This window comes from Sceloporus occidentalis, unplaced genomic scaffold, assembly GCF_023333645.1.
Source record: "Sceloporus occidentalis isolate IW3139 unplaced genomic scaffold, rSceOcc1.0.p SCAF_1, whole genome shotgun sequence".
Taxonomy (NCBI): Eukaryota; Metazoa; Chordata; class Lepidosauria; order Squamata; family Phrynosomatidae; genus Sceloporus; species Sceloporus occidentalis.
Window position 1 is genome coordinate 285,190,817 of NW_028316981.1, and position 24,525 is coordinate 285,215,341.

General features: G+C 42.0%; 1 protein-coding gene across 3 annotated transcripts in view; it reads left to right on the forward strand.

Annotated features, from left to right (window-relative positions):
• LOC149324011 (3',5'-cyclic-AMP phosphodiesterase 4D-like) overlaps window positions 1-24,525 on the forward strand; it is a 369,808-nt gene that overhangs the window by 176,964 nt on the left and 168,319 nt on the right. For all 3 annotated transcript variants that reach the window (XM_089495426.1, XM_089495410.1, XM_089495418.1), the window contains one exon: window positions 3,692-3,801. In XM_089495426.1, the coding sequence (XP_089351552.1) occupies window positions 3,763-3,801 (39 nt within the window). In that variant the 5' untranslated portion in view covers window positions 3,692-3,762. The remainder of the gene's footprint in view (window positions 1-3,691; window positions 3,802-24,525) is intronic.

Below are 24,525 nucleotides of genomic sequence, written 5' to 3' on the forward strand. Positions count from 1 at the left end.
AAAAACCCAACTCTTAAACCAAGCACTGCCTGAACAGCAGGGTTTTGGAGATGCTGTAGATCAGGTGCTAGGAAATTATGACTGTAACAGTCTCCCAGTCAAGGGGCACATTGAGATGGGCAGCTGGAGGGACCTGCTGAAGCTGCTTGACTCAAGACAGCCCATGACCAGAAAAGTGCTGCTGTCATCATTTCTCAATGCCCCAGTTTGCAGTACTTTGCAAGCCCTTTGGTTGAGGCTTAAGTGCTAGTTTGGGGCCAGGGAGGGGCATTTTCAGTTCTTAACAACTGTAAATGTGAATCTCAAAAATTACTAGTCCATCTTATGATCCCATAAATGTTGAAAAGGATGCCAGCCATTATTCTTTCAGTAACAAGTAATGAGTAACAGGAATGAGCTATTTTGGAGATGCAACTAGCCACAGCTTACGAATTACTTTTTAAAAAAGCAATTCCAAGCTTAAAAAAATAGGTGTACCACAACATTTGAAAATGAGGTAAGGCTAGGCTGTGTTTTATCACCCTGTCTGTTTAACTTATATACTAAACATATCATACACAACACTGAATTACACTCTGAGGAAAGAGGTATGAAAATTAGGGGAAAGAATATCAACAATTGAAGGCATGCAGATTACACCATACTGTGTGTGCCTATGTGCCTTCAAGTTGCCTGTCACCTTCATAGGGTTTTCTTAGGCAAGGAATACTCAGAGGTGGTTTTCTCAGGTCCTTCCTCTGGAGGGTATATAGGACCTGGTATTCATTGCCAGTCTCTATCTAAATACATACTACTAGCAGAAAATAGCCAAAACCTGGAAGGGTTACAGAAGAAATTAAAGGAAGAAAGAGCAAAAGTAGGTTTATAGCTGAAAATTAAGAAAACAAAAATAATGACAACAGATTATTTACATAACTTTATAGCAGACAGTGAAGACATTGAGATAGTGGAAGATTGCCTATACCTTAGCTTAGTCATTAATCAAAATAGGGATTATAGTCAAGAAATCAGAAGAAGACTAGGACCTAGAAGGGCAGCTATTAAGGAACTAGAAAGATCCTCAGTGTACAGATCACTGAATACCAAAGTCAGAATTGTCTGTGCCATTCTATTTCCAATTTCAATGTATAGTTGTGAAAACTGGACATTGTTGAAAGAAAGAAAACCAACTCATTTAAAATGTGGTGCTGGAGAATAATTCTATAGATATTGTGGATTGCTAAAAAGACAAATAGATGGGTCCTAGAACAAATGAAGCCTGAACTCTCCCAAGATTAAAGTGAGACTGTTGTGCTTTGGACACATCATGAGAAGGCATGACTGAGTAGAAAAGACAATAATGCTTGGCAAGGTAAGTAGGAACAGAGGGAAACCTCATCACAGGGGAAAGACTCAACCAAGGAAGCCATAGCCTTGAAGACCTGAAAAGGGTTGTCCCCTATGCTATTTAACATTTACATGAAGCCACTGGGAGAGATCATCCAGAGACATGGGGTGCGGTGTTATCAGTACGCTGATGACACCCAGATAGTCTTCTCTGTGCCTCCGGCTGCTGCAGTGACCAGGGATGGCATCTCTTCTCTGGATGCCTGTCTGGAGTCGGTAATGGGCTGGATGAGGAAAAATAGACTCAGCCTGAATCCAGAGAAAACGGAAGTACTTGTGATAGGTTCCCCTGGTCCGGGGATGGAAATTTTTCCACCTGTCCTAAATGGGGTCATGCTCCCTGTGAAGGACACAGTTCGCAGTCTGGGTGTGCTTCTGGACTCGTCGCTTCACCTGACTTCTCAGGTGGATGCGACAGTTAGAAGTGCCTGTTATCAGCTTCAGCTGATACGCCAGCTGCGACCCTTCCTGGGCCGGGGGGACCTTGAAACAGTGGTACATGCACTGGTAACCTCTCGACTCGACTTCTGTAATGCACTCTACATGGGGCAACCCTTGTACCAAACTCGGAAGCTACAATTGGTCCAGAATATGGCAGCTAGGCTGGTCACTGGCAACTCCAGAGCCAGCCATATAACACCGGTATTGAAAGATCTTCATTGGCTGCCAATCCGCTTTCGGGCGCAATACAAGGTGTTGGTTTTTACCTATAAAGCCCTAAATGGCTTGGACCCAGGGTACTTGGAGGACTGCCTCTCTCCATTTAATCCACCCTGCACTCTCAGGTCGGGCGGGAAACAACTTTTGAGAGTCCCTGATACGAGATATGTGGTGTCTGCACATAGGGCTTTTTCTGCTTCGGCCCTGCAGACCTGGAACTCTCTGCCTGACGAGCTCCACTCAGCCCCCTCCCTGGAGTCTTTCAGGAAAAATCTAAAGACTGACCTCTTTCGTCAAGCTTTCCCCCATGTTCCCTAATTCCATTCTTCTCCCCTTGTGTTGCTGTATTGTATTGGTTGTAACTGGTGCTTTGGTTTTTAACTGTTTTTAACTGTGATTGAATGATGGATATTTTTATTGCTGTACTGTATTGTTTAATGTGGGGGGGATTTCTTTCTATTGGATTTTGTAGTTTCGGTATGTTTTTATTACTGTTGTAAACTGCTGTGATCATGGGAATAGCGGTATACAAATAAAGATTCATTCATGACAGAGTGTCTAGGTCTCATTGATAGGGTCAGCATGAGTTGAAATCAACTTGATGGCAATTAACAATAGCAACTGTTTCAAGATTTGCCAGTATGCATAGAGAAGTAGTAATAATAATAATAATTATTATTATTTATACCCCGCTCTTCAGCCAATGGCCATTAGTCAGGAGTGCTTTGGTTGTGAGTTCCTGCATGGCAGAAGGTTGGGCTGGATGGCCCTTGTGGTCTCTTCCAACTCTATGAATCTATGAATCTGTGTGTTCCCCTCTGCTGTGTAGTCAGGGCAATGCAAAACATCTACAATGCATACACTGTACATGTATAACTGGCTAGGCCTGATTTAAACAAATATTTATATGGTCATTTTGCTTTTCACCTGGAAAACAGGATCTAGACTGAAATTGGAAATGAAGTCCAAGGGCTGGTGAGTTAGGTGTGTATCAAAACAATTTTATTAACAGTGTGTGGAGCACGGTTCTATACACATTTATCTGGGAGTAAATCCTATTGAACTCACATTGGCAGTTTTAACTCTTATTTTATTTTTGGTTGGTTTTCGCGTCTCTCTTTTTTAAGAAGTATCTTATTGTATTGTAGTGCCTTGCATTTTTACTGTGTTGGTTTTATTTTATATTTGCATTTGTATTTTTTTGTATTTTTGGTTTAATATTATCATGTTTTAGGGCTAAATCCATCAGCAGAACCTTTGGACCTTTCTTTCCCTCCCCTCTGAAGCCTGCTACCTCTTCTGAAAACCATCACTGAATGGTGTTCTACCCTTAAGAACTGGTTTTGGAGATGTATCTTCCCTATTTCCCTAGAATCTACTGTTCTTCCAGCAGTTGCCCACCAATGGATTCCACCCTTTGATTTTTGTGTTCCATTGCATCACTGAGCTGATTTCAAATAACTATACAACAGCTGAAGAACATGTTTTATAAGCCTTTTTTAAATAGCAACAACAATTTACTTCTGAGTCTACCTATATAAATTTGCACTATGTAATAACTATGTTACAGTCATATTGTAACATAGTTATTACAGCATGATGGTGAATTTTGTAATCTAATATCCATATATTTTCTTTCATTCAGTTGGCATTTTAATGGGCAAGAGCTGGAATATCTACATATAAAATCTGGAGCAGATCAATAACAGCATCATCATGAACAACAATAACACCTTATATATCAGGAGTAAAAGTGTAAGTACGTGGTTCTGTATTAATGTTCTGTTCTTCATAAATTAATTAAAGTATTTGGGGGCTATTTTATTACAGGTTTTATGGTTTTACAGTGACATAGCATTTATCTTGATAAATTCAAATGTATTTGTGCACAGAATGTTAACAAGCTAAAAACATTGTCTCCCTTCCTCCTCTCTTTTTTTCTCTATCCAAAAGAACTACTTTTAGAAACTTGCACCATGTAATTCCTATGCATGTTCTGTTAATTTGTATATTGGCATGTGTACGATGCTTTACTCTTCTAAAATATTACATCTTTTATATGTATGTATGGTAAAAAAGTTTGTATTGAATTTGATATGTGCATTATATATCAGCAAAAGTTTGTATTGAATTTGATATGTGCATTATATATCAGCAAAAGTTTGTATTGAATTTGATATGTGCATTATAAAATCCAAAACTGGTCTTATGACTGGGCAAAACCAAAAATAGTCATCGCAGGTCCTAACTTATTCCTTTTGATAGGAGTTCATGCTGGCTCAGTGCCATGAATCACTATTGAGCTTTCCTTTGTATCCATACTAGAATCTTGCATCATTTCCCAAAGCTTTAGATTTTATCCCTGTTTATTAGAAACAGAGCAAGAACAAATGCCTAGAACTTTTTCATTTTGAAAGAATTAGGTGAAATTTGTAGTCATAAAAGTTCTTTCATAGGGGATGAAGTTTGCCAGATATATTAAAAATAGGTGTAAAGGTTTTGCTTAAGGAGAGCCTTAAAAAATTGAAAAGTTTTCTGTTTATAAGGAATGCTCTGCCTAATTGTGTGGCAAGTTAGCTGTGTCATTGTGTGTTATGAGATGGTTTCACACATACATGCAAATGTTCCAGCTTTGCTGGTTTATGTTATAAACCTCCTGCTGACTTGTAATATCCTTTGAAAAGTTATTTTTTAGACTACATCTTCCACTGCCACATAGCCAGCGTGGTCATTTATGGTTTGAGAGATGAAACGCCCAGCTAATTCTTGTAGCTTTAAGACAAGTGATGGGGCAGAGGCAGATGGCAGTTCTAGTGCAAAATCAGTTCTTTCTGCTAGGTAATTTATGTGGGTTCCTGCTGTAAGCTTTTCTTCTCACAGATGCTCTGTACCACCTATAGGAGGAAAATTGAGCTCTGTATTCTATGTACCACAGAGGTGGCAACTATGGAAGGCTAAGGGACTGCATTATCCCCCTGGTAGACTATGGAAGGCCACCCCCATTGCACCCCTCAAAACAAACAAACAAACAAACAAAAACAAACACCAGCCCAATATCCTCTAACTGTATGGGGCAGCGGTTCCCAAACTTTGGTCCTCCAGATGTTTTGATCTTCAGGTCCTAGAATCCTTGACTGATAGCCAAGCTGACTAGATCTTCTGGGAGTTCAAGTCCATAACACCCAGACGGCCAAGTTTGGGGATCTGGGTGACCTTGGGCAAGTCATGTGCTCTCAGCCTCAGGGGAAGGCACTGACAAACCTCCTCTGAACAAACCTTGCCAGGAAAATCCCATGATAGAGTCACATTAGGGTTAACATAAGTTGGAAATGACTTAAAGGCACACAACACACACCCCCTAAGGGTTGTAGGGGACATATTGCCATGTTTTTAGTCTCTGTGGGGCACTCTAGGTCTAAAGGAGTCCTTTGTTAACAACAAAAAATGAGTGGACATCACTGCTGGTTGATTTTCAATTTCAAATTGGACAACACTTCCTGGCAGGGACAAAAATGTAGTATAAATACCTCTACACTCCCTAGAGGGTATTTAGAAGCATTTACTATTCACTGGGGGCATAAAAATTGTCCTGAGGGTTGCGCACAGCCCACAAGCTGCACTTTTCCCACACCTTCAGTTTCTGGGATTTCAACAGAACTTGATATAGCCCAATTGGAGAAATGATGCCACCTATCCAGCGAACAGGAATCAATATGACACCGTCTCCCAGTTACTTGCTCTTCTCAAGACATTTTGGATTTCCTGATCTATGGTTATCACTGCTGCCAGGTAGACCTAATATCACACCACACTGTTATGATGTTATTATTCCATTTTAACTGCTATGGTTGCCCCCTGTAGCATCTTGGGCTTTGCATTTTAGGGAAAAGCATTTAGAATTATCACCCAGAGAACTCTTATTGTTACTGTTATTATTGTTGTGTGCCTTTAAGTTGTTTCTGGCTTGTAACAACCCTAAGAGAGGTTTTCTTTGCAGTTTCTTCAGAGGGGGTTTGCCACTGCCATCTTCTGAAGCTGAGAGAGCATCACTTTCCCAATGTCACTCAATGGTTTTACATGGCTGAGCCAGAATTTGACCTCTGGTCTTCAGAATGGTAGTCCATCACTCCATCCACTACATCATGCTGGCATAGGGAGGGGCATTTAGAAATCTCAGCCAGAAAGCTCTTAGGCCTCACTAAACTATAAACTCCCAAATTCCACAGGAGGCAGCCACAGCAGTAAAAGTGGAATAATAGTGCTATGACAGTATAGTGTAATTTGAATCACAAAAAAGGAGTGAAGGCTTTTTCCAGTAGCATCTAGTAAGCTCTTTATGTGTCCCAATTCAAAGCACAGGTAAAAAGAAATAAAAATGAGAGCCCTGGTAAAGTCAATCCCTGGTAGAAAAATAGAGCTGTCAGTCACAGAACTATTCATCCCTTATCTTTGCACTCTGTATGGTATTTTCCATTTATTGGAAATTTCAGAGAGAATTTTCAAATGTATCAGATCAGCCAGAAAAAAAAAAAAATCAAAGCATCCTTCTGGATCACACAGTTAATTTCTGAAGACATTTGAACAGCCCAGCTAACTCTAGGCTGTTTTGGACTCAACTAACTTTGGATTTGGAAGGGTTTCAAATATTTCTGAAGTGGGCCTGTATGCCTCAGGCTTGTACCTTATCTGAGGTACAACAATAATTGTAATATTTAATTTTAAACAGTAATATGGAAACAGTACTATGCATTTCATTAAGAAGAAGAAAATGATCAGACTGCATCTTCAAAAAGGGATGGGGTTTTGTTTCATTTACAGAGAAAAAAGCATCTCTTTCTCATTTATAAATATACACATATGTCTAATGAAGGGATGGAAAACTCCTGGTGTTTTTGGACTTCCACTCCAACCATCACCAACCATTAGCTTTGATGGCTAAAATGAGTGGGAGTTGCAGTCCAGCAGTGTTTGGAGAGCCACTATCCATGGTCTAACTTCTATAATCAGGTGGGAATCATGCAGCCCTCCAGGACCTGAAGGACTGCAACTTCCAGCATCATCACCATTTGATATGCTGGCTAGCATTGCTTAGGCTTGCAGTCCTACAACTTTCTAAAGATTTAAGTTTCTCAGACTTATCCTAGCTGATGATTAAAATATGGATACCACCAACACTGTGAAAGAATTAAGGTGAGGCTACTTGTATTGGACGGAATACCAAAAGACTAGCAAAGAGATAATTTCTGCTTTAGCTATAGGTCTATTTACCTCAGGTATCAACTGTTGTGGATGTCTCCCCTCATTTACTTTATTTATGAGATAAGAGTGTTTATACTCTTATCTCAAGAATAAGGCAACTGAGAGAGAAACATACTCTACCTTAAGACTGGGCTTCTTTCCCTCCCTCCTGTAGAAGGGAATTGTTTTCCTTTTGCTTGTGTTTTTGACAGTTTCTGGAATTTAGGGAGATAAAACTATGGCAAGCTAATTCTTTTCTAGCTTTCTCTTGTGAGACAATGAACTATGTTATCTGCCCAAGAGCCTATGGTCCAGAGTGGTGTTCAGTCATAACCGCAAATCTCTTGGGGAACATCTACAACTTTTCTTTTTCTATTTTTTTTTATATTCTGCAACCCTTTCCCATCATTGCAATCCCCAGAATGTGTGAAGTGCGGACCTAGGCTCAAATCCACCCCCAACGCTGTTTCTGTGGCACCTCCAAACTACATGGACCACACAATTTCTGACCCTAAAAAGTCAGGCTACCACTCCCAGCAATTGACCTTTTAAGCGGTTGCCAAGCCATCCCACCCCACCATTCTGCCAAGTGCCCAGAGAAATCAGGAATGTCAGACTCCTTTAGGATGAAAGTGTCACAGGAGATTAGGTCATACACTTGTAGAATTCTCCAATGAGGGGTGGTGTACACATAAAGCCTCACCCTTTCAAAAATCAATCTTGAGAAACCAGTAGTCATGATCTACCAAGCTGAAGGTAGAGGATGATGAGACGTACAACTTAGAACCAGTCCAATTCAAGAGAGCCGGCCATTTTGTTGAACGCCGGCCCTTTTAGTCTCAGATCAGTGCCGGAGCAGCCACCACAGCGGCACCAATCCGCTCCCTGTAGGGAGCAAAAAGAAGTGCCCAGATGGTTCCCGGGTGGCACGGTGAGGGCTTGGAGCATCCGGAGACCCAGCCCTCACTGGGCCTACAGGCTGGCACATAAAGCCCCATACTCACTACAGCTGCCCATCCCTGCTGCAGTTAACAAACATTGTTTAATTTTTCCTGCACACTCTTCTTGATAGTCTTTGAATCTGGTTTGATGGAATCCTGGGTGGATCATGCCTTTAGGATTAATACCCTGTCTAACTCAGATTACTTTTAAAGAGACATTCTCTTTGACTAAAGACACTCATTTCATTATTTTAGTATTTGACAAAGAACACTGGTTAGGAATTGCCAGAGAGATTAATGATAGCTGCAGATAGCAGAAAATCCTAACCATTTAATCTGTTTGCATAGGGTTTCCATCCAATTTCAAATGTCATTATAACAATTATTTTATTGTCAGAACAGGACCTGTAAATTCAGTGCTAATTAATGTTAAGATGAAGATTATTACTTTGCCTAGAGCACAGGTTTTTTTTTTTTTTAAAAAAAATATTCTTAATAATCACGATCTTTACTAGAGCAGGATGATGTTGCAATTCTAGGATTTCACCTTTATCTGCAGTGCTTCCCTGATTTCATGGGCCTCAAAATGTCACTGCCCATACATTATTTTATACAGAAAAGGTCTCTGCAGGTGTGTGTTCTGTTTCTAATACCCAGAGCTGTGCACATCAAAGCTGAGTTGAAGCCATTGGTTCTGCCATTCCAGTTCTATTGTTTGCTTCTTTCACATGGAAGCAACCATGAAAGTTGCTTTAGAGCTTAGTGTCTGTTCTCTTGCCTTGCAGACTTATGCAAAAATGATTTCACAGTGTTTGGTTGAAGTGTGAGTTTGAAATTATGCTTGGTAGACAGAGACTGAAATCCCAGCTTTTCAAGGGTGGTTAATGGCACTGTGATCAGGTGAACTGCTGCATGCAAGGTGCTGCATGCAAACACTTGATCTTCTGTATGCATAATGTGGCTACTATACTTTTGTGTTAACTATGGCACTTTACAGAGCGTCCAAAAAGGGCACTCTGCCAGCGCCCGTGTTTGCTGTGCCAGGAAACCGCAGCGGACAAACCGCATGATTCCCTGGCACAGCAAAAAGAAGCCGCAAAAAGTGGCTTCTTTTTGCGTTGTGGTTGCGAAGCACGAGTGCACAAATGGCGCACTTGTGATGTCGTAAGCGCAGGGGCACGTGTGGATGCTAAGCGTCTGGCACATCAAAATGGGTTTACGCCCCCATCACGTGTTAGGGGTGAGGCCGGTATGGATGCTAGGTCCTCGGCCAACCCCTAGCACGTGACAGGGGCGTATTAAAGGCCCATCTAGAATGGGCCTATGTTCACAACAAAAGAGTAGCTGAACATATGATGCAAAGAGATCTTGTAGCACCTTTGAGACTAAGTGAAAAACGGAAGTTGGTAGCATGAGCTTTCATAGACTTGTAGACTTGAGCCTACTTCCTCCAAATTTATCTGAGGAAGTAGGCTCAAGTCTATGAAAGCTCATGCTACCAACTACTATCTTTCAGTTAGTCTCAAAGATACTGTAATATCCCTTTGCATACTGGTTTTCCAGACTATCATAGCTATGTCTTTGAACATATGATGTATTACTGCCATATTTCCAAAGAAAGTAGGGCTGTGTGTAAGGGTAGTGGTGGAGTTGGCATCAATGGCAGCTATGTTGCAGAAGGGGCTTGAACTAAATATTCAGTTAAAAACATTTCATACAGTGAACTCTGAGCAAACAGCGACATCTGCCATAGTAGAAGGTGGAGCAGGAAAGTGTGTGTGTGTGTGGGGGGAGCAGTATATGTCAGCTGGGTGGCTCTGCAACTTCTAAGCTGTCCTGCTGTCCTATGCCTTTACTAATATCAAAGTAAGATACTTCAGAATAATGAATGGTGTGAAGGAACTATCTTGTCCTTTTCTTGTTGCAGCAGAATGTCTTGAGCCAGCTCCAACTGCAACCATAGCTATGTTCAGTAGTAAATGAGCTGATACAATGAATGGGATGCAGTGACTGGGGATGCTCTAAGTGAGTGATTTCCAAACTTTGGACCTCCAGATATTTTGTACTTCAGCTCCCCGAAGCCCAACCAGATTGGCCAACAGTCAGAAATTCTGGGAGCTGAAGTCCAAAACATCTGGAACCACTGCTCTAGCTGGAGATTGTGTGCTGAGCACAATTGGACCTGATCGCCCATAGGGCCTCTTCCAACTTTGTGATTTTATGATCCTGTGACTGGTTGATTATATGCAAATATGAACTCTAATGGATTTAAATGTAGCTTGTAATTATGCCAAAGTGGTCTGTCCCAGACATGAAAGTTAAAGAAAGCCAGCTTAGCTTTAAATATGTTGTAATGTTTCTGAAGGTGGTTAGGGCTTCATGGGTCTCCAAAAAAAATAAATCATATTGCTGGAAGGAAAACATCAGAAGTAAGAAATGAATGGGATTCTTATATGATTGTAGAGCTGTACACCATAAAAAGCAATAACATCAATGCAGAGCTGCCATTTGTAATGACAGCTGTTATGTTATATCTTGACATCATCCCCTGTGGAGTGAGGATGAGAAAATCATGGTCTAAAATAGAGGTGGGACTGCACATGACCACAGCACCCCATATTTATGACTCCTGAACTGACACAACATCAATTCTGGCATTTTGGGAGGGATTACAGAGGAACTAGTGTGGTGTTGGTTTGAGCGTTGGACTCAGCTTTGGAGAACAGAGTTTGAATCCTCATTCAGCCATGGAAACTCACTGGCAGTTTACAATCTGTAAACTAATTGTTCCCAACAAGCTGGGTACTCATTTTAGTGATCTATGGAGGGATGCAAGGCTGTATGGATCTTGGAGCTCTACACTCTCTCAGCCTTGGAAAAACATGAAGTTAACCCTGCTCTGAACAAATCCTGCCAAGAAAGCCACATAATTAGGGCTTTAGGGTTGCCATAAGTTGGAAACAACTTGAAGGCACAGAATAACAGACAGAGGAAAATGGAGGCACCGTATATACTTGACTATGGAGTTTACTGCATAGCTGAAAAATGTGACTTACCATTGCCGAATTCAATTTAAATTTGGGATACATCTGGATTTTATTGCATGCATTTTGCCACTGCTGCCACTGGTCGGGTGCAGCCTGGGTAACTTACAGCTAGAATCTAAGCTCAGCTGGCTAGTTTGCAAAGCCAAAAGCTTCCCAGTTTTGAAAAGAGGCTGGCTGAGCTCAGATTCTAGCTGGAGGTTACCCAGGCTGCACCCAGCCGGTGGCGTTGGCGGCAAAATGCATGTGATAAAATCCGAATGTACAGTCATCCCTCCATATTTGCGGCTTTGATATTTGCGGATTTGATTATTCAAAGATTTCATTAATAAGTTCTCTCTGGGAATATCTAGGTCCTCCAGTGCAACTCTGTAGTCAACTTTAACTAAAAGTTGCATTGAAAGACCTAGAGATTCCTCGAGAGAACACTCTACTAGGCATTTGTAGCTACTCCAGCACTGTTCTATGGTCAGTGTATGTTGGACATTGACCACAGAATTGCACTGGAGGACCTAGAGATTCCTAGAGAGGTGTCCTCTCAGGGAAAACATGATGTTTTTGTTATTTGCAGTTTTTCCATATTCACGGGGGTCTTGTTCCCCTAATCCTAGCGAATATGGAGGGACAACTGTATTCAGAATTGAAATTGAAATCAGCAGCAGTTCATTGTGTATGTCAATTTCATGTATAAGTCAAGGGCAGGTTTGGGGGCAAAAACTGTGGATTTTGATTTGACCCATGGATAAGACAAGGGTGAAACCTAAGGGCATGTAACAAAGGACCTAAAGCAGGCCTCAGCAACCTGCGGCCTGCAGGCCGGATCCGGCCCGCCAAGGCCTTCCCGCCGGCCCTTGCGCAGTCCTGCCGCCAATTGCCGCCGATTGCCCCCGTTTTCGCGTCGAAGTCTCGCGTGACCTCAGGATGGCAAAGGTCACGTGAGACTTCGGCCGCCATTTTGAAAAACAAAATGGCGGCACCCATCTAGGAGGCCCGTTGCAGCCCCTGGAGCACTCCAGCAGGGCTCCAGGGGCTGCAGCGGGCCTGCAGCGGGCTCCACCTTAACCTCTGCCCTCCTCCTCCTCCTCCCTATGAATAGAAGAGCAGGGAAAGGAGGAGGAGGAAGAAGGAGGAGCCAGATGGCCAGCAAGAGCAAGAGCAAACCAGAGAGAGGTTGCTTGCTTCATTAGGGGAGGGGGGTTAGCCTTCTATTCTGAATTGCATTTTAGTAGTTTCCATGCTAGTAACTGTTATTATTATTATTTACTTGCCCTTGGTGTTCTCTTTGCAAAAACTCCTCTCAGCACCTTGTGCTTTTCTGGGTTGAGACAGTGCATGCTTTCTCCCTTCTATTCTGAATTGCATTTTAGTAGTTTCCATGCTAGTAACTATTATTATTATTATTATTATTAGTAGTAGTAGTAGTATCACTTCGGGGGCGGAGCATGTGGCCCCCACCCCTGGAGGGTGGAAGCTCCACCCCCAGCATGCGGCCCCACCCCTGGACTGTGGAAGCTCCACCCCCAGCACGTGGCCCCGCCCCCAGAGGGTGGAAGCTCCACCCCACTGCTTCGGCTCCCCAGTTGTCTGAGGGACAGCAACCCGGCCCCCGGCTCAAAAAGGTTGCCTACCCCTGACCTAAAGGATGATGCAAAGGAAAACAATGCCAAAGAACTTACAAAATTCCAGCAGGCAAAACTGTGCTCACACTAAAGGCTGGATGGAGGAGAGAGTAGAGGGAGATCAGTGCTTCCAGGACAGATTATGCTCTTGCCTTTCACCAGGGATGGCTTCTTTCACCAGGGGATGGTTGCTTTTTAAGTAACAGTTAAAGTACAGTTCTTACATTGGTCCAGGGATAAACTGACTCAGGTTTTTGAGCTCAATTTTTTGACTAAAATTTCTAGACTTTTACATGAATATATACAGTATGTGGGTTTGCTGTATGTAGGTGTGTATAGCCTATAGGAGATTCTGGAGGGGGAATTGTGCCTGCAGCATGCATGTGCCCCCCTGCTTTTGTGACCCTGTAATCCCCCAATTACTCCAATCCCCTACCTTTTCTGGGGGGGGGGGGTTGCCTGGTGTTTATATTATTGAGGCAATTTTTGCTTGAAAACTGCTCAGAAAATTCTCTCACACATGAGAACATGTAAAAACCATGCTGTCTCACCCAATGGACTTGGTAGAGCCACCCTTCACTCTAAAATTTCTTCCCTGGAGTCTCTCTCAAATGACAATAGGAAGTGACACAGCATCATTTCTGGTTTCATATATATATATATATATATATATATATATATACACATTTGTAACCCGCTTTTCCAACAGTATGATCAAAGTGGCGTACAACCATTTTGAGAGAGACTCCATAGGGAAATGGACTTATTTGGGTTTGCTCTCTATGTATGTGTCTGGGTGCAGCCTATAAGAGGGTCAGGAGGAAGAATTGGCCTCTTCCTCCCCCCTTGCACTGCCACACTCCTAGTTATAAAACAAGGACAACATTCAGCCATCCAGATGTTGTTGCCCTGTCAGTCCTAGCCAGCATAGTAAATAGTGGGGAATACAGCAATATCTGAAGGGCTATACTTTGCCTACCTTTGGTACCAAGTGATTAATGACAAAGTACAAAACAGTCTGATCAAAAAATGGGGGGAAATGCTCACAGTTAAATCATAGCAGATGTGTAGAGATTTTTCAAAAAGTGTTGGAAGAGATCCAAGATGAAGCACCTGCATATAAATTTTTCTTCTTTCTGTTTCATCTTTCTTTGCTAGAGTTAGTATTTTGTTTCTCTTGCTTGATTAGATTGCTGGATTTTTGCATTTTGTTGGGCCATTCTTCAGTTCAACAGCTCACATCTGATGACATCAATTTTTTTCTATCTCCTCTCATTCTTTTCCTTTTAAGTTTTAAAAGACTCTTCACCTTTCTCTTTGTAGAGTCATTGCTGAACTCCAGACTGCAGAAACTGTAGCTTATCAACGGATGCCCATAACATCTGTGGCTGTCAAAAATCAATCTCTCCCCATAGGCTTAACCTCTAGCAAACACCACACAACTAAACTCTTGAGATGGTGGCCTCTTCCATTCTATATAAAGAAGTCAACCCACAGAAGTCAGCTTCAGCACTAGGAAAAGGAAAGGGAAAGGGAGAGGGTCTCTAAACTATAGCATCTGAGGTCAACGGGCCAGTTTGGAGGTGAGAACAGGTAGAGGACAGTGTAAGCCAGTAGTTCTCAAAAGTTCTCATACTCTGGTGACCCTCTTTATATTTACATGTGGATATTGCCCACCACCTCCATGCTCAGTGTAGTATATTAAATAAAACTGTTTGTATAGTGTGTATGCAAAGGGATCTTGCATCACCTTTGAGACTTAATGAAAGACAGTGTTGGTAGCATTAGCTTTCGTAGACTTGAGCCTACTTCCTCAGATGCAGGAGGAGTACAGGGGAGAAAGTAGGCTCAAGTCTGCAAAAGCTCACACTACCAACTTCTATTTTTCAGTTAGTTTCAAAGGTGCTACAAGACCCTTTTGCATATTGATTTTCCAAACTACATACTGATTTTTCAGAGTAACACATGTTTTTATTCAGTGTGTGTATTTTCACACACACCTTCATTCATATTTTAACATTTTATAAAGAAATAACTCTCTTCTTGTTTTTCCTCATCCTTCAGGAGAGGCTCCAATCACTGTCCTTGCCTTTCTCTCCTCCTCTAGGATCAAAAAAGTTTGGGAAATGGAAAAGATGGAGAGGGGGATCAGGACTTCCAAGTCTCATGGCCCATTGTGCAACTCTTGCACTCTCACCTGGAGGCCCTGTCCCACATTTGGAGAACTACTGGTGTATGCAGCAGACACAGCCCTGTTCTCCAAGCAGAGAGGAGTTGCCAGGGGACTCAAGAGGGGTACATGGAGGAAGGGGATACTATTGCTACATCCTGATAAGTTGGGATGGTTGCCTCACTTTATCTAATGGTAGCAATGGGTGTGCCAGGAAATACTTCTGAATGCTGTGGTGTCATGGATTTCTTGTAAAAATGTGGTTTTAGATATTAAGACAGCATGGTGTCATGGTTTGGGCATTGGACTAGGACACTAGAAAACCATGGTTCAAATCCTGACTTGGCCAAGGAAACCCACTGGATGACCTTGGATAGGTCACTCTCTCAGGTCAGAGAACGGCAATGGGAAATCCTCTCTGAAGAGACTTGCCAAAAAACCCCTATGATAGGTTTGCCTCAGTGTTGCTGTAAGTCAGAAATGACTTGAAGGAACGCACAACAACAACATGTATTAATAGTACAGGTAATCAGATAAGGAGCTGGTAGGAGGGGCTCAGTGAATAAAATATAGAAAGTATTTGGTGATTGGTGTGATGTTTGAGTGGATTCGAATAAGGTTGGTTATAGTTCAGAGGAGGTAACTGGAAAACCACTCCTGAGTATTCCTTGCCTAAGAAAACCTTAAGTCACCATAAGTCTACAGGTGACTCGAAGGCCCACACACACACACACACACACACACACACACACACACACACACAGAGAGAGAGAGAGAGAGAGAGAGAGAGAGAGGATGATAGTTGGTGCAGTAAAACAGTGTGGTGGTGCGTGTGGTGAGTGAGAACTAGGATTAAGAGAATCAGTGAGGTTTAGGAATTAATGAATGAGGTTTAAGAGTCTTAGCTGCTGCTGCTGCTGATAATAATAATAATAATAATAATAATAATAATAATAATAATAATAATTTATTTTTAGCCCACCTCTCCCATGCGGATCGAGGCGTGTTACATAAAAATGATAAAAATACATAGTACAAATACAATAAACCATGAAGTTTATAAAACCAAGCCCACCCACCAATATGAAAATAAAAAGTTAATTAGAAATTCAAATAAAGAAACGTACAATCACAAATTCAGTTAAAATTAATTAAAATTATTAAAAAGTGGCAGAAGATAGGGGAAGCTATTAGTAGACGGGGAGGTCTTATTTTTGGAGGTCAGTCAGGAAAGGCTTGCCGGAAGAGGTCCATCTTGCCTGCTTTCTTGAAGGCATCAAGAGTGGTAATCTGATGGATCTCCTCCGGCAGGTCGTTCCACAATTTTGGAGTGGCTGATGAAAGCATCCTCTGGGAAACTACAGTTAACCTGGTCTTCTTTGGCTGTAGTAAGTTCTTCCCAGAGGACCTGAGAGTGCGGAGTGGATTGTATGGAAAGAGGCGTTCCCACAAGTATGCTGGATCCAAGCCATGTAGGGCTTTAAAGGTAATAACCAACGCCTTATACTGTGCCTGGAAGCTAATTGGCAGCCAGTGGAGAGATTTTATATGGTCCGACCTAGATTTACCAGCGACCAGCCTGGCTGCCATATTTTGGACTAGTTGAAGCTTCCGAACTTGGCATAACGGTAGCTCCATGTAGCATACATTACTGAAATTGAGACAAGCGGTTACCAGAGCATGTACCACCATTTCTAGGTGTCCTGGCTCCAGGTAGGGTCGCAGCTGGCGTATCAGCCAAAGTTTGTAGATTTAAGAGGGTGAGTGAGGCGGGTTACAGACCGCCTGTTTGGGGCGGGCTGCACCCGCCCCTTTCCCTGGGGTATCGGGGCCTCAGTGTCCAGAGCGGCAGCCGCTGAGGCCCTGATCCGCCACTTTCCAGGCTGCGGGGAAGCGGCAAAAGGCCCCTTCCCCGCAGCCTGGAAAGGAGAGTCCTTGGGGCTTCAAGCCCCAAGGACACCCCGCAGCGGCGGGGAGGAGGAGAAAGGGGCCGCTTGGCCCCTTTCTCCTTTGGTCTGCTGGGTGCAGCCATCTGAAGGCTGCGCCTAGCGGACCAAACCAGGAAGGAGCTCCGAAACAGAGCTCCTTCCTGCTCCACGCTAAGGGCGCACTAAGCGCACTCCACGCTGAGGATGTCACGTCCACGCCGCCCCGTATAGAGGCGGCGCGGTCGTGACGTTCTCATGGTGGCGGCCACGTGGAATGGCTGCAGCCATTTTGTGCACGCGGAGTGCGCACTAGGGTTAGGGGGGTGCGGAAGCACTGCCCCTTTCTAACCCTAGTACACGCTCCGCGCGTACTTTCCTGCCTGTTTGTAACGGGCCAGAGTGAAATATTTGCTTTAGATGTATTACATTATTTATCTGTTCTGTTCTGTTCTGTTCAACTTCTGCTAACAAAATATTGTTTTTGTGTACCACACACTTTTGGCCTCTGGGAATGCTATATATACCAACAGGGGGACTGTGGTGGCAGCAGAGGACAAAGAGAGTTGGTGTATATAGAAGATGTATAATATTCCACACATGGGACCTTGAAGGTATCTAACAGATCCCCATAGTAGTGACAACAGCAGGGAGACTCGTGAAAATCACATATGGTAGGGATTTAGAGAGCAGCTTACATCTGGTGGGGGAAATGCTGGAATAAATGACAGAAGCCTCACAGATGCAGTCTGTAAAGTAACAGGAAACTCTGGTCGCAGAACTGGACTATGGTTCCCCTCAATCTTGCTCTGCTTTAGAACTTAATTGGACACACATATTCTGCACACTTTACTATACCATTATTCTGAAAGCTTTCCATTACCTGTACATTTATTTGATATATAATATTGTTATTGTTTTTATTTATTTATTTATTATGGTATTTATACCCCACCCTTCAGCCCTAAAGGCTATCAGAGCAGCTTATTTTTTAAATTTTAATTTAATTTTTTATTTTATCTTCTATTCTTCAGGAGACTCTAGGTGACTCATGCCACTTTGAGAGGGAAATAATTCACACATTACAACAAATTAATGTGGTTTTTTTATGACTTCTCCCTCTGTGCGCATGTGTTTCCCAACTACACCTATTTCTGTGGCTGAATCTGTATACAAAAGAGACATACTCCTTTGAAATTCATGCTCTCTCTGAAGCAATTTCTTTCCTTGGCATCATAATAAGAAAGAATCATAAGAATTCAAACACCTGGCTTCAATAAAACCTGTAATCAGGACGTTTTGGCATAAACAAATGTCAGAAGTGTAGACTGCAAACACTTTTGACGGGGGGGGGGGGGAATCAAAGCAGGAAGAAGATTTCCTGTTTATGGATGAACTGTCTAAATGTACTCACAAAGATTACTCGAACAAAACTGCCAATAGGGTTCAATTCTTCTAGAATCAGGAGGGACCACATGTCACATGCTGTCTCCACAAGACATTTTTGTGACCCCCCACTTCTTCCTATTATCACCAGCACATTGCACTACTAAAATCTTCTTGTTGCACAACCAAAGAAAAGAAACAAGTGAACACACCCATCTTCTTCCAATCTAGAAAGGTAGGTAGGTCCCTGTGGTAGGTAAATCTTTATTTCACTGTCCCATACCAGAATATAGAATTACAAATATTTCCTCCCCACTGGGTGAGATTATGAGAATTTTTGCACATTCTACAGTCTGTATGTATGTGCTTTCAAGTCACCTGTCAGCTTATGGCAACCCAATTAATTTCACAGGGTTTTCTTAGGCAATGAATACTCAGAGATAATTTTGCCAGTTCTTACCTCTGAAATATAACCTACAGTACCTGGTATTTATTGTTACTCTCCCATGTAGGTACTAACCAGGTCTGACCCTGCCTACCTTCCAAGGTGGGATCTGATGCCTTTAGAGTATTTAGGCCCATTTTACAGTGATTTGTCACATTTTAGGACTCTTTATTTATTGCCAAAATAAACCAGTGATGGAGAACCTTTTACAAACCGAGTGCCCAAACTGCAACCCGGACCCTACTTATTTATTGCACGTCCCTCTGGCTTTCTAGTAAAAAACTCTAGCAAACTCTAGCAAACTCTGTGCTAGGGCAACAGCATATGTGCCCACAGAGAGGGCTCTGAGTGCCACCTCTGGAACACGTGCCATAGGTTCGCCATCACTGAAATAAACCATTTTTACACACATGGGTGCTGTTGGAACACTGTCCCTAACACAGTTTGGGCAACCAGCCAAAGGCTGATTGCAACACAGCTGATAGCCAGCAGCTAATGAGCAAGCAAAATCACAGAGCAGCTTACAGTTCGCCACTTACTTTACTTTAGTAAACACAAGCCTTAAGTCCCACATATCCAAGTCAGGTAACCAGCATCCAGAATCAACAAACACATTCCGGGTCAGATATACAGCACCCAGAGTCAAAACACAGTCCAGATCAAGCACACAGTGGATAGCCTGGTAGGTTAGGAACACAACAGGGAACAAGGTAGGTCAGATAATCTCCAGCAATTCCTGGAGTGCAAGGCTGGGAATTTATGAATCAGCAGCTCAGTGCAGCTAGGTAAAGGTAAAGGTATTCCCTGTTGACAAGGTTGTCAGGTTTTGTTGACCATAGAAGGTGGTGCTCATCTCTGTTACTAAGCCAGAGAGCCAGCATTGTCAGAGACTACTCTGATCACGTGGCCAGCATGATTGCACAGAACGCTGTTTACCTTCCCATTGGAGTGGTACCTATTTATCTACTTGCATTTCCATGCTTTCAAACTGCTAGGTTGGCAGAAGCTGGGGCCAGTGATGGGAGCTCACCCCATCATGTGGCCTCGAACTGCCAACTTGCTGATCTTGCAATCAACAGAGTCAGCGTCTTAACCATTTGAGCCATCGTATCTACTGCTTAATTAATCGCTGCTTCCTATAAATCCTCTGAGACATTTTCAAGCCCTCTCTTTGTTGTCTATGCTTGGCAAAGGTAGGTAGGGGTAAGTTATCTTCTGTATCTGAATGGGCAGGATTCTCTGCCAGAGCTGGTACTGCACTCTGGATTGTCTCTGCGACATGTCGCTCTGGTTCAGCAGCAGGTCTCAGCATGTCCACTGCTTCAATCCATGTCCATGTTCTGGATGTAGGGCATCACATAGTAGCTTTAGCTGTGCCAATGTACTTCTGGTCACTGATGAAAACTGGATGCCATGCTTTGTGGAATTATAGGTGATAATGAAGGTTTCCTCCTTGATTGACATTGCCTGAAGACTTCCTTTCTAATATCACCTAGAACAACAACACCAGGGGGTTGTCCCATGGTCTCAGTATGAAATCCCAGGGCCTAGGGTAGTCCTAATCAGGCAATACTACTTTCAGCCACAACTATTGCTATGACTTGGGGCCTAGACAAAGTGATCACAGAAATCATTGCCAAACGTATCTATATAATTTTACAACAAAATGTAATCCTGTAAATTTGGGCATGCAGATGGCAAATGAACAGATCACTAGTGTTTATATTGAAGAGGAATAGTCTTTTTGAGCTGGCCAAAAGACAATTAAATTTTAAAACCCCAACTACAATTTTTATTGGAATTCAAATAGCAACCAGAAATATATTATTGGGAGCAATCACATGATTTGGAATAATTATTTTTAGGATGAAAAATAGCTTTTGAGATCCTTCAGAAATTTTCATGAAGACTCTGCTAGTTTGCAGTTTAGCAAAATTCTTTTCAGTTTGGTCATTCTAATAAGCGTGATGCTGTTACATCTTATTAAATTTGTTAAATGATGATGATGTCATAGATGCAAGAAAAGCTAATTCTGAGTGAGGGCAACACTGCACTCAACTTTAGAGACTTGAAGTGGGGGTTATATTTTATTGAGAAGAAAACATTTAATAATAATAATAATAATAATAATAATAATAATAATAATAATAAGTTTTATTTATAAACCGCTATTCCGTGTTGATCATAGTGGTATACAGGTAAAAACTGCAATATCAAATACAAAATACAGGATAAAAATTGCAATACAAAAATAAAACTTCAATAAAAACATTTCAGAATACAGATGAAAACCATACATCAAATCCAGGCCAGCTAAATGTGCTTGATAATGCTGTACATATAGGGGGGAGTCATATATCATCAAAGAGCATTGGGGAAGGCTTGCCAAAACAGGAAGGTCTTGAGTCTCTTTTTAAAGAGATCCAGGGAGGTGGCGGAGTGGAGTTCCTCAGGAAGGGTGTTCCAGATCCCAGGGGTTGAGATAGAAAAGGCCCTTTGTGAGGTTGATACATATCTCATTATCGGGATCCTCAACATATTCTTCCCAGACGACCTGAGTGTGCGGGGCGGACTATATGGGGCGAGGCGGTCCTCCAAGTACCCTGGGCCCAAGCCATTTAGGGCTTTATAGGTTATAACCAACACCTTGTATTGTGCCCGGAAGCGAACAGGCAGCCAATGGAGATCATGCAGAATCGGTGTTATATGGTCAGCCCTGGGACATCCAGTGACCAACCTAGCTGCCATATTCTGCACTAGCTGAAGCTTCTGGGTTTGGTACAAGGGTTGCTCCATGTAGAGCGCATTTTGCTGAATGCCTTGTTCTAGTTTATTATAGGTGGTAAGGGTTTTAAAGAAATTGCTGAAGCATATTGAATTTTTGGCAGGTTTAGAGTTCTATCTCATAAGCTCCATTTTTTTTTTGAAGTTGTATTTTATAGACTGGACCACAACATCCATCATCCCTAGCCAGCACCTACAATGGTTAAGGATGAAAGAGCCAGCTTTGAGTGTTCCCCTAACACTCTGGGAGACCAGGGTTTGACTCTATGCTTGGGCATAGAAACCCATTGGATGACCTTGGGCAAGTCACATTCTCTCAGCCTCAGATGAAGGCAAGAGCAAACTCCTTCTGAAATAATCTTGCCAAGAAAACCCCATATTAGGTTCACCTTAGGGTCACTTTAAGTCAGAAACAACTTGAAGGCACATGACAACAACAACAAGGAGCATAGAAAGTGGTCTGTCAACATTTGGCGGACTACAAGGTGCCCATCCCTGCTATATAATGAAAACTTGATAATCCTGAAACAGTTTAGAGTAGTCCAATTTATATGGGAAATGAAGTCCCCAGACAAAATCAAAAGTCTGTAAAAAATTAACATATCAAGTTAATTCACACAACAGAGAGTTTGACAACTACCAAAATATTCCATGCAAAGCAAGTTAGCTAAGAATCCATGTACTGAATTAAAGGAACTTAGGTCTAAAGAAGTTATCACTTGCAGAGGGTGACTGTTGGGTATCTGGGGTCATGTGCACCAGTTGCTAGGGAACACATTCTTATAGCAATCTGTTAAGTGGGAACAAAATTTTGTGGGGAAAAAATGAGAACGTACAAAGGAAATGCTCGAAGAACTCTTGAAAGGAGCTCTTCCTGGGAGAAACAGAACAATACGTCTCAGCACCATAGAGCAGATGGTAAAGGCAGCAGCAAATGTCATGGGAGAATCAAGAGACTAGTTTCTGTCCCATGTGCTTATGGTAGCCTAGCAAAGAAATTCTAGAATGGCATCTTATGTGGACTCACCTGCTTTGATTATGTGGTGATCCAACCTTGAAAATGACCTTTCCTGAGTGCTTTTAGTCACTGGCTTATTTTCTATTGAAAAACATTTATTCCAAAATATTAAGAATCATGGGTGCATAGTGTCATCTAAATTCTACTCATGTACCTTTTTAAAATGTACATGTCATCCCAAATAATAACTACTTCACAGCATGGTCTCTGGCTTAATCACATTTCTGTGGTCTGGCATTCTATAGTTTTGGCCCCAGATAAACTCATGGTCCCCTGCTGTGAGCCTTATAACATGTTAGCATTCAGGCTACTCAGGTGGCTGCTGGTTGCCTGGTGCTTCGAAACAGTGAAAATATTAGCTAATGTCTGCAAACAACATGTAGTGACTATAATGAATAAGGAGCGTTGTTATCTTATTTGTATAATTTGCATCCTCACTGCAAAGAAATGTAGAACTGTTACTTTGTTGTACCCCAAGAGCCTGGCACTATACAGACTTAGGCAAGTCTGTTTTGATGTGTCTATTTCTATATTAAGTGGTAAAAATCTGATATTGAACTGCAAATATAGATAGACTTACTATTGAGAGCCATCAGGGTTCAAATCCTTGCTCAGCCATGGAAACCCACTGAATGATCTTAGGCAAGTCACAGTCTCTCATCCTCAGAGGTTGGCAATAGCATCCCTTGCTGAAGAAACTTACTAAGAAAGCCCCATGATAGGGTTGCCTTAGGGTCACTGTAAATTGGAAATGACTTGAAGGCATACAACAAACTATGACGTATTCTTGTATATTCATTACATTTACATCTTTCCTTCCAATGAGCTCAAAGGCAGTGTATTAGGCCTTCCTCTTCACTTTTCCTCTTAAAAACAACCCTGTGATGTAGGTCAGAGTGGGTGTAAGTGGCCCAAGATCACCAAGACACTATCCTTCTAACCACTATACCACAGTAACTCTTGAACTAAAACTTTACTTGAAAATGAGGGAAATGATGAAAGTTCTAAGAAAAATCACTGTTCTTTAATCCATTGGAAGAAGTATCTCAAGTTTAAGTATGATGTGGATAACAATTAGACTATCTGCATTAAACCAAGCAAAACCATGAAATGCATAATTATGACTTGCAGCTCTGAACTTCAAGACTTGTGTCCTCGAACTTCAGCTGTTATTCTTCCTGAGTCAAACAACCTATATATTCCTTCTTTGCCAAGAAGTGTCTGGGCATGTTGTGATCATGTATACTGAGGAAGATGTACAGGGTACAAAACGGAGTGAAAGATGCATGCTAAATTATACAGGCTGCAAAGCTTGTAATGTATTCTGTTCTGCCTTAAAAATATTGTTGTATGTTACCATGACAAATCTACTTTGTAAATATTAAGATTGTTTTAATTAATGTATGTCTTTTTTTGTTTGGGAGTGGGTTGGCTGTACAATTTCCCCCCAAGTATTCATGGTTTAAAGAATATTAGGTCTTTTACACCTTCGAAATACTCTCAGGCTGTATGTGTATGCCTAGGGTGCTCTTTTTGCTTTTAACTCTGCAATATATGGTAGTATGTGAGTGATGATGTTCGTTCTTCCACATATTTTATAAAAAATGGGTACTTTATTCCTCCTACACAGAGACTGAGGGAGATCTGCACAGGGCTTTTAATACATGGTTACAAACAGAGAATCTTGTATGCATATGCTCCACCATTGCACAGAAGAAAACTGGCTCATGTGTGGCCATCAACAGAATCGTCAAAATGGCAAAAGGTATTAACAAAAAAGAACACACAAACTAGGAGATGCTGCAGCAGTTTATTCCTTCCTGAGATTACTGGGAAGGGAAAGATATCCCCCTCCCTCCTGTTCTTTCCCACCTGTTGGATTAATTGAGCACAAACTCATTTTCCATTT